This window comes from Halichoeres trimaculatus, unplaced genomic scaffold (genome assembly GCF_033239565.1).
Source record: "Halichoeres trimaculatus isolate MK-OKI-2021-1 unplaced genomic scaffold, fHalTri1.1 fHalTri1_scaffold_3, whole genome shotgun sequence".
Taxonomy (NCBI): domain Eukaryota; kingdom Metazoa; phylum Chordata; class Actinopteri; order Labriformes; family Labridae; genus Halichoeres; species Halichoeres trimaculatus.
Window position 1 is genome coordinate 26838492 of NW_027437181.1, and position 10416 is coordinate 26848907.

At 40.2% G+C, this 10416-nt stretch overlaps 1 protein-coding gene across 1 annotated transcript; it reads left to right on the plus strand.

The window, feature by feature from the left end:
* The first annotated feature begins 166 nt into the window (after positions 1-166).
* abcb10 (ATP-binding cassette, sub-family B (MDR/TAP), member 10) lies at positions 167-10186 on the plus strand. The gene is made up of 14 exons (XM_074665835.1): positions 167-1094; positions 1469-1675; positions 2463-2665; positions 3368-3502; positions 3633-3779; positions 4065-4200; positions 4318-4413; positions 5368-5577; positions 5701-5780; positions 6088-6268; positions 6718-6761; positions 6881-6915; positions 7117-7175; positions 7281-10186. Exons 1-14 carry the CDS (start codon positions 674-676, stop codon positions 7472-7474), a joined length of 2148 nt encoding a protein of 715 aa, XP_074521936.1. The 5' UTR covers positions 167-673; the 3' UTR covers positions 7475-10186.
* The last annotated feature ends 230 nt before the right edge of the window (positions 10187-10416 follow it).

The window sequence follows — 10416 nt, forward strand, 5'->3', positions numbered from 1 at the left end:
ATGGGCTTTTTTGGGTTCAAGAGCTACACGCTCGTTTTGAAGTTTGTCTCGGATTCAAAACGTGTAAAACGAACGACTCGGTGTTCCCACTATTATTCCCCATTGGGATTACCTATCTGGATTTGCTTGGTCATGTCTGGGAAAGTTAGCTTATATCATCAGCCACCGCATTCCGCGTAGAACAGGAGGAGGAGGAAGAGGAGGAATTGTGTATAACACAGCCCGTGGACTGAACCAGGGTCACCTTTCCTGGTTCTTCCTTTTTAGACTCTTCCGGGGGAATTCTTGTTATTACTCAGAGTGCAGGTTGTGTTAGTCTGTGAACGGTAGCTTGTGTTTTCGTTTCATCTCCTCGCCAACCACATATTCAGCGACAGATGACAGTGACAGGCGGGGTGTTGGTAGCTGCTCATTGATAAGAGATAAACGGGGTAGGCGGCTGTCACGCGCAGATAAAACGTACAATAACGGTCGGAACCCGAGAATGTAACGGCAACAAGTTCCTCGACTGCTCGGCTGTGTTGACATAGCGTCTGGAGGAGTAACATGTTTCTCTTGGTGGACTTAACTCTGTGCTATCAACACTATCAATCACGGAAACTGACTTACCACTAAGGGAAACACATTCACTTTTTGTCACGTAGCGACCGTGTGGTCTCCACTAACTCGGACAATGCGGCAGTTACTTCGCACATCAATGTGCACACATGGGCTGCACCTGACCACTCTCAAGCTAACACAACCGAGGATGTTGTGGCTGGAGCACCGTCTCGCCCTGTCCACTGCTTACCGGAGGGGGAGACGGTCAACCGGGGTCAAGTCGCCGGTCCATCAGACACCTTGCTTCCCTCCTCGGCCTTTCATGTCTATCCTGTCCTCCAGAGGTCTTTCTGTTTTCTGTCCACACGCACAGACAGGCCGAGCACGGACAGCCACAAATATACCTGTTGCCTTTGCCAGCTCGTCGGCCTCCTCTGACCCCACACCAGACGACCCACTGAAGACTGACAGAGATAAAGCTCCCACCACGGTTCCTCTGGAGGATGTTAAAAGGATTTTAAAACTTGCCCACCCGGAGAGATGGAGACTGGCAGGTAAACATTATGCCTAACACCTGATCTTTTTTATTTCCATGCCTTCACACTGTCACTGTCCTACCTGTGTATATGAGAACCGTGTTGTATGGCTGCCTTCTCCCCTGTGTGAAAAATGTGTTTTGATTTTTGTCTCTTCAGTTGGTCAGAGATGAGTCATAACCTCATCTAAACTTTAGAGAAAAGCAGTCTCACAAGAATAACTTCTGTTTTTAGCCCTGTAGTCTTAAGCTTTGAAAATTACCATGAGTACCTTTCATTTTTTCTTCATAAGTCTTTTCTTACTTAAAATTTCTGAAAGGTGTTGTTATGAGTTTTAATTTCTCAGGTTGTGTTTTTGTTTGGATCTGATCTACCGCTGCTTTTTTTCCCAGCTGCTGTTGGCTACCTCACCATCTCCAGTGCAGTGACCATGTCAGCTCCGTTCCTCCTGGGTAGAGTGATTGACACCATTTACACCAACGAAGCAGATCCAGAGACCATGGCGGCCTCCCTGACATCGCTATGCATCATGCTCACAGGAGTTTTCCTGTTTGGAGGTGCAGCCAATGCTGCTAGAGTCTACCTCATGCAGATCTCAGGTTAGACAAAGACACAGATTGACACTCTACACATGTAGAAACACAAGCACATACATGCCCCTGTCTTCATAATTTGATTTCTTTTTATCTCTGTTAAGGAAATAGTGTAGGGTGTTATACCAGCCAAGTATCATAGCCTGAAGAATTATGAAAGTTTGGCCAAAAGTCTTAACTTTCGATCCGTGTTATGTTTCATCTAACTTATTATGAAAACTAGGAAGGGCTTGTCTTTCTCTGTACATCAAAACAAGATATATGTTTGTTTAATCTTTCCCAAGCAGCGGAGTTCAAACATGTTGAGAGTTTTGACTGGTCATCATGACCTGCAGGCAGGTGCATTCACTTCCTGGCAACCTGACAGCGTGGACATATCTATTTGTGTACAGTTTATTACACATGGTGGTTTTAATGGCTTTTTAGATACACTTAAAATCTGCACAGGAAGTGAGGCAAGCTTTTTGAGCTTTAAATCTACATTTTGCTCAAAAGAAAGTCTCTAAAGATGTAGACATTTAACTAGTTACTTTCTTTTTTCAACTATGTGATATCATGAAATTAAGAGTATGGAAAAACAATGCAAATTATGATCCATAGTTTTACTTAAAGCCTAGTTATTTCATGCTTATGTGTCTATAACCAGCAATTCTTGCAACTTTTTGACTTCAAAACTTCATCACTTGTCAAATTTAGTGCTGGTTGTTGACTTGTGAACAAGTTAACTAAGAGTATCATCAAAACACATTCTTTCCTGTTTCCTGTCGTTTTAATACTGTCTTTTACTCTTCAGGCCAGCAGATTGTTCGTGATCTCCGCACCTCCGTCTTCTCCTCAATCCTCAGACAGGATGTGGCGTTTTTTGACAGGAGTAGGACGGGAGAGCTCATCAATCGCCTCTCTGCAGACACGGCCGTGGTTGGCCGCTCCATCACAGACAATCTGTCAGATGGGCTGCGAGCTGTGGCCCAGGCAGCTGCTGGCGTCAGTATGATGGTACGTCATCTGTCAGAGTGATTTGCTTTGATTAAATAAATGGTAAGAGTAATAACGGCGCTGTGAAAAAAAATGTTGGGTACTGTGTTGTCTGTTCTTGCATAACCAAACTGTTTACTTACAGGGTGAGGAAGGTACATGTATGTGATTGACCTACTTAATCCTGCTTGATTCAGTAGGTCTGTTGGTCTCAGAGCTGATAGTTGATGTGTTGTTACTTTTCGTAGAACCCAGAATGTTGGGAAACAGGTTTACTTAAGTACCTCAGAACAATTCAAAGAAAAGGGAAGATCAGATTGCCCCACCCTTAGCCAATCTCTGGTAGATACTTTGGGCAAAATGCATTTTATAGTTTAACTGATACATTTGTGCTTATCTAAATAATACTAATCTAACTGTTTCCAACGTCACCAGTCTCCACTGTTTGTTGACCAACAGGTTTGTAAGCACAGTATTTATTTCTTCCTTCTTCCTTTCCTGGTTTGTGTCATAGACTGTCATAAAACACAACCCATACTTACCGCTTTGTGTCTGAACAAGGAAGTAAAGTGATTTCCTTCTGCGCTGTGTTGAAAGGAAGAATAATTACTGTTCAGAAAGATAAAGTGTGAACTGCTGCCCCCTCAGTTTTCTCTCCTTCATCTTTCTTCCATTTTATTCTCTTATATTAACTGATGTTTTCTTCTGCCTCTTCTTTTCTAGTTCTATGTCTCCCCCGGTCTGGCGAGCTTTGTGCTGCTTATCGTCCCTCCTATGGCTGGTCTTGCTATAGTCTATGGCAGATATCTTCGCTCAATCTCGAAGCGCACCCAAGATGCTCTCGCACAAGCCACACAGGTGCAGTAATCAGTGTTTATTTCTTTGTTTTTCCTCGGTTAAATATGCAGAGAATATGGGTAAATTTGCTGTTTTGGTGACATGATTCCACACATCAAGTGACTGTAGGATAATTTGTGTGTTTGTGCAGTTGGCAGAGGAGAGAATCAGCAACATGCGGACAGTCAGGGCCTTTGGTAAAGAGCTTTCTGAGGTCAACTCATACATACAGAAGACTGATCTGGTTTTAAGCCTCGCCAGGAAGGAGGCTGTACTACGGGCTGGTTTCTTTGGAGTGGTAAGTGTTTGTGTGTAAATGAGTGTGAGTGTGTTCCTGTAGTGATGCAAACCAAATTCACAGTTTGCAAAGTGTTGCACTGAGACTTCTCCTTTCTGGCAGCTGTATTTCAGGCCTGTTTAGCCCTGGACTATAGACAGAGGGACTAGCAGCAATTATGATTTCCAGCAGCTGCCCAAAGGGACTGTTAGCTGTATAGCTAGTGCTTTGTTTGGAAGTAGTAGTGATGTCAGACCTTATAATTAATCCAATAACTGAGTGCGTGTTTGTGTGTGTGTGTTTCAGACCGGGCTCAGTGGAAATCTAATGATCCTGTCAGTGCTGTACAAAGGAGGCCTTCTGATGGCCAGTCAGCACATGACGGTTGGAGAGCTCTCATCCTTCCTCTTGTACACCTTCTGGGTGGGCATCAGCATTGCAGGTAGCACATGCAGACATTTGTGTACTTCTTCTTATTTCCTTTTGTATTTTATATTTATCTTTTATATTTTATTTTATTTTTTTGTGATGACGTCTGCTCTCCCTGCTGGATTTACAGGTCTCAGTTCATTCTACTCTGAGCTGATGAAAGGTTTTGGAGCAGGATCCAGACTGTGGCAGCTGTTGGACAGAAAGCCTGAGTTTCCTCTTGATGGTGAATACAAACACTTAGACTTGTTTAGGATCTACCTAGATCCTTGAACCACATTACCACCCTGAGCACATTAGAGAAATATTGAGGGGAATAAGCTGTCCAAAGGGTGTAACTTCCTTTTGTTTTGATGAAATAAACACAAAATTATCACATGGACGTAAAGTATTTGATTTACATTTTTTGGGTGGCATTAGGTTTTTTTAAATTAGTTCTTAAGTTTAGGCAGCTTGTACAATCTTTTATACATATTTCTGTATCGGTTACATTTTTTCACAAAGAATGTACTAATTGAAAGAAAAAAAATAAAAACATACATTAAATCAGGCAAATTGACAGATAATAATTTGAAAAAAATAAGATAAAATTGGGATCAAGGGACTTTGATTCACCATCACAGCCAGGGCAGGGCTCCACCTTCCATTAGACACATCTCTCTGAAGTCTAAAGAATAAGCAACCTTTTCAGTTGAGTAGATTTTTGGAGACCTTCTCAGACCACATGACAAGTGAAGGGGGTTCAGGTTTTAACCACATAGCAGTAATACATTTAATTGATGATTTCAAAAGTATTTGTAAAAGGTTCCTTTTCCCTCTCCCATCAATTTCCTCTGGTGTTACATCCAACAATGTCGAGATAAGTTTCAATAAAACTCATCTAGAGCCTCGTGCTTCTTCCCTGTTGGACATGTGTCATGTCCAGTTGATGTTATTGTGGGAAAAAAAGGTTTGAAGTACAAAAAAAGACATACAGTATGTATGTTCAAACGTCTGTGAAATAGAATTTTAACCTATTTTGTATCAACTGCCACACTTTTCCAAACTTATCTGGTTACATGTTTGAGCCGTATATTCACTGCTGTTGGTTCTTGTCTTGTATTTGTTGTAAACCAGTCAAACACGTTAACCTGTATTAACTCTATTGTCTTGGTGTTCCTCTTCCTCTGCTCCTTCACAGAGGGCCTGGTGCTTCCTGCAGACCAGCTAAAGGGTGAGCTGGAGTTTCATGATGTCTCCTTTGCTTACCCAACTCGTAAGGAGGCTCCCATTTTCCAGAATCTCAATCTACAGGTCCCAGCTGGTACCATCATGGCTATAGTGGGACCCAGTGGGTCTGGGAAGTCAAGCCTTGTCTCACTGCTGCTCAGGCTGTACGACCCAGATTCTGGTGAGTGCAAGCTAGTTTATACCCTCCCTTTGTCACTTAAAAAGACTGTTGCTTTGTCATTAAACTCTTGAAAGATCAACCCCTGGAACTGTTTTATGTCTAAGAATAACCTGTGCCGTCCAGGTGTCATCACTGTTGATGGTCATGACATCAGAGATCTTAATCCTCATTGGCTGAGGAGTCACATTGGAACTGTCAGCCAGGTATTGATTGATTATTTTATTTCTCATGGCACACACATAAACTGGGCAGACAGAAAATACACTGCAAAAACTGGAATCCAAGCAAGAGTTTGTCTTTTTTTTAGAGAATAAACAAAATCTTTTAGACTTAATATGATCCGCGTTCACCTGACAAGTCCAGAAAAATGTCTCAATTTAAAATGTTAGAATAAAAAGTGAACACATGAGCTGCTTAAAGATGTCTTTTAAGATGTTATTCTTATTTCATGAAACGTGACTGTAAATATTGGTTAAATATGTCCTTCTCTTCTTATGCCCTGGGTCACAGGAGCCAGTGCTGTTCTCATGTTCAATCAGAGATAACATAGCATATGGTGCAGCCGACCCAGATGCTGTCACTACAGAGGACGTCTACAGGGCTGCCAGAGTTGCTAACGCCCATAACTTCATCCAGGATTTCCCCAAAGGCTTTGACACTGTGGTGGGAGAGAAAGGAGTGCTCCTGTCAGGTTAGAAATAAATCTGTCATTTATTCTGTAGATACGTTTTGTTTAAGTCATTGACAGATTTAGTTGATTTTATATATGTTAATGTATTTCCATTGTCAGGAAGTGTGCATAGTTATTCACGAGGATGAAGCCAACTTCCCTAAACCCTATCCTGATCATCTGGATTATCACTCTCAATCTGCCATGTTTAAAACTGATAAAGACTTAAGAAAACTTGAGGCATAAAATCAGAGGATATACAGATAAAATCCACGCTGGCTCCTTTTTTATGACTGATTACCTGACCTACTTTTTCACAAGTATTTGTTTTCAGTGGTTTTTAATTCTGCTCTCAAAGCCAAGTCATTGCAAATTTCTTTTCCAATGCAGAGAAACCATTTTTAAAACTGACAAGTTTTTTTGCCAAGGCTTTGTTCATCATGTGGATAACCTCTCTGTTGGTTTCTCAGGTGGTCAAAAACAGAGGATAGCCATAGCTCGAGCTCTGCTCAAGGTAAGTTCAGTTAAAAAAGAAAGAAGAAAAATGTTTCGTATCTATCTTTGTTATACCATAATTTTCTTCTCACATCTCTGAATGAGTCAGTGTCACAGTACTTTTTTCTCTCCTTAAAGAATCCCAAGATCCTGCTTTTAGACGAAGCTACCAGGTGAGGAGGGCTGTGGTGTGATTCAAGAATATTTATTAGCACAAAAACAACTTAATCTCTTGCTACTGCACAGGACTGTAAATGTTTTTTGAAATGACAATGATAGCCTTGGTCTTAAAAATCTTTTGTTATTGGATTTGTTAGAGTCATGTTTTAAGATTCCTGTAAGAAAAAAATTTCTAATCAACAGTGTGTCCACAGTGCATTGGATACTGAAAACGAGTTCTTGGTCCAGGAAGCCTTGGAGCGTCTGATGGAAGGTAAAAACCAGCACCTTTATGAATAAAACAGCCAAGAGTCAAAGAAATATTGCTTTGTTTCATGTTTTTATTCATTATTCCCTCCACTTCTTACATTTTAAACAGGAAGGACAGTGATAATCATCGCTCACCGCCTGTCAACCATCCAGAACGCCAATGCTGTGGCTGTACTGGACCAGCAGCGCATAGCTGAGTGCGGCCAGCACACAGAGCTGCTTAGGAACAGGCAAGGGCTGTTCAGGAAACTGATGGAGAAACAAGCCTTTCTGCAGGAAGAGCAGAGACAAGCACTGCGCTGAGAGGACACAGGGTACAGATGAGCGGATGAGGAAGAAAGAGGTGAGTTCATGTGGAGGAAAACTGCTTTGCCTTGCTTCAAAAAGGGTTGGAGACAGAGGACATATGAGGTGCTGCTTGTAATTTTTAACAGTAGATAAGAAAAAAAAGAAGCAGAGAAGGTCCTTTGCAGCTGGACTGAGAATGTAGCATCACCTAGGGAAACAGACAGGGTAAACCACAAGGAAGACCTGAGAACTGGACTGAATCAGAGCCTTCCTAAGACACTTTATTTTGGAAACATCTGATCCGACTGTGAAAGAGGAGGACAGAACAAGCAGCTGAAAGTGGAAGTGAGACACTCCTCACACAGGACCTTGTTATAAACCACTTTTAACACATCACCGCCATTGTGATGGAAAGCCTGAATTCTGTGTCCCATTTTCAAGGTTTAAGGGGGAAAATGTTTTGCTGTCAATTAATTCTTTACTCAAACCAAAAACAGTCCAGTGTGATATACATAGAGCGCTGCAAAACATGTATTTGATAATAAATCTGTCTATTTATTTTATTACTAACCTTCTAAACTTGAAGCTGACATGCAGAGCCTTATGGGAGTGTAAAGAAGCCAAATGAAGAGGCTGTTGTCTCCACTGTTGTAGAATACCACTAACATAATGAAAATATGTATCAGAGGTGAGGTGCTCCCAATCTCAAAAACACTTTCCTTGAAGAAGATTTTGACAAAATATCACTGCACTGTTGCGTCTCTCGCTGGTCTCTGTAGCTGTTGAACTTTTCCATCTTTCTCTGTCAGACAAAAGGAACGCTCACTTTATTTAGTATCTTAGATTGAAAGATCTTAACTGACTCTGTGTCCTGTTGCTCTTAGAAAGTAATGAGCGCAGGAGACAAGCCATCAGAGTCAGAGGTGGTCTGTGTATCACAATCAGCATTATAATCTTCATCTCTTTATTTCATCATGCCTGCAAAGAGTCATACTGCACATATGAAAATATAACCCAAGTCATCTTATGATGGATAAACAGAAATCATCATAAAGGTTGGACACTGCTCCCTCCTGTGTCTGTTGTCTTCTGTCTGGGACCTTCCAGTGGTGTGTGTGTTTACAGGATGTGCTCTTGGCCAGCACTAAATCCTACATAAACAGCTTTAAAAACCATGCACACGTTCACCGCAGCACTATTGAGCTAGCTAAATATTATAGCTGGAGAGGGGAGGCTGACTAAGAAGTTGTGACTCGATTCTGTAAATATTTGGACGTTAAATGCCCACTTCACTGCTCAGGGAGATCAAGCCTGACCGATTCAGAGGATCTCTGACTCCTGTTACACCACGCATGAAAACTACTGGATTTGCTAGCTTGTTGCTAAGCTATTACAGTAAAAGTAAATGTACAAATTTTGGTGTCACACCTCTGATAATCATAGGAAAATTATCTTCTTTCATTGAAAACAAGAGCAACACTTATGAGTGTTATTGAACAGATCTTGATCTCTTTTTTACGCCTTTGAGCAACAGGAAAAAAAGAAAAAAGTTATGGATTTATACAGATAATAACAAATAATCTCATGTCATATGTTGTTGTTTTATTCTAAAAGGGAAGTTAAAAGCTAAGCTGTCTGCCATTAATAAGACTAATCCGTCATTTTGATCAAAATGACGTGACCCACAGCTTGGTTGCATTTCAGTGAGCATCTGCTGTATTGTAGAGATATTGTTTATGTGTGTCTGTGTGAGCACTGCAAAAACTGAAATCTGAGCAAGTGTTTGTATCTTATTTTTGATGACAATAGATTTATGAGACCTCATGTGAGCCACATTCACCTGACAAGTTGGGAATATTTCAAAATATCTCAAAATAAATATCTCTGACTTGCTGGTTCAGAAAAATGTTTAGTTTCTTAAAATAAAAAAATATGTCTCATACAAAAAAAGTATTTTTTTAACCTTATCAGCAGATTTTTTTCTTGTAAAAAGCAACTCGGGCTTCGTTTTCGTTGTCCAACATCTGTAAATAAGACATTTTTTATGGACTTGTCAGGTGAGTATGGCTCAAGTCTAAAAAACAATAAAAAAAATATTAAATTAACACTTGCCTGGATTTTAGTGGGTTGTGTTTTGTGTGTGTTGTGTGTGTATGTATGTGTGTATGTTCACATAGCCCACAGCACAAGTCCAAAATAAACATCAGTGGTAATATTTGAAAATAAGAAATGGTGTAATTATGACATTTTAGAATCTATGTAAGAATTTTTATACATATATTTTAGTGTACAGGCTGTACAGCACTAGAGTTTGAGCTCTTGTCTCTAAATGAATTTATTAATACCAGATGATTTGTCACAGTTTTTTTAATTAGCTATGCCTGTTTGTGTTTCATCTTAAAGAAACTGTTTTTTTACATTCATATTTTCATGTCTCACAACATGTTAGTCTGTATTACAGAGTTGCCTTGAACACTGACGTCTCTGACACATCCAGACTTTGTCTTGTGGTCCCTGTGGAAGTTGGTGGGTCATTAATTTACAGCTCTGAGTTGAGATAAAAAGAAATGTTTCTTTTAATGAGGCCTTATCTCAGCACTCATACTGATCAAGTTTTAAGGCTGCACAGAGGTCAGATTCCTCTCTTTTTTAAGAGTTATCAATATGACCTTTTCAATGGATGATGGATTTGTTGTTCTTCTGTTTGTTAAATTATAAAATTTTATTGAGGACATTAAATAAAATGTTATCATAAATATTTATTTGCAGTAATTTTTTGTGGGGGTTGTCTAAAACAGTGGTTCTCAAATGGGGTACACGAGGGCACTCCAGGGTGTACACAAGATTCAAAAATGTATATCCAAAAACATATCAACCGAGAAAAATCCCTTTAATACAATTTATTCAATCGATGTTTGAATCCAAATAAGTTTAAGTTCCTAAACTGAGTACTTGAT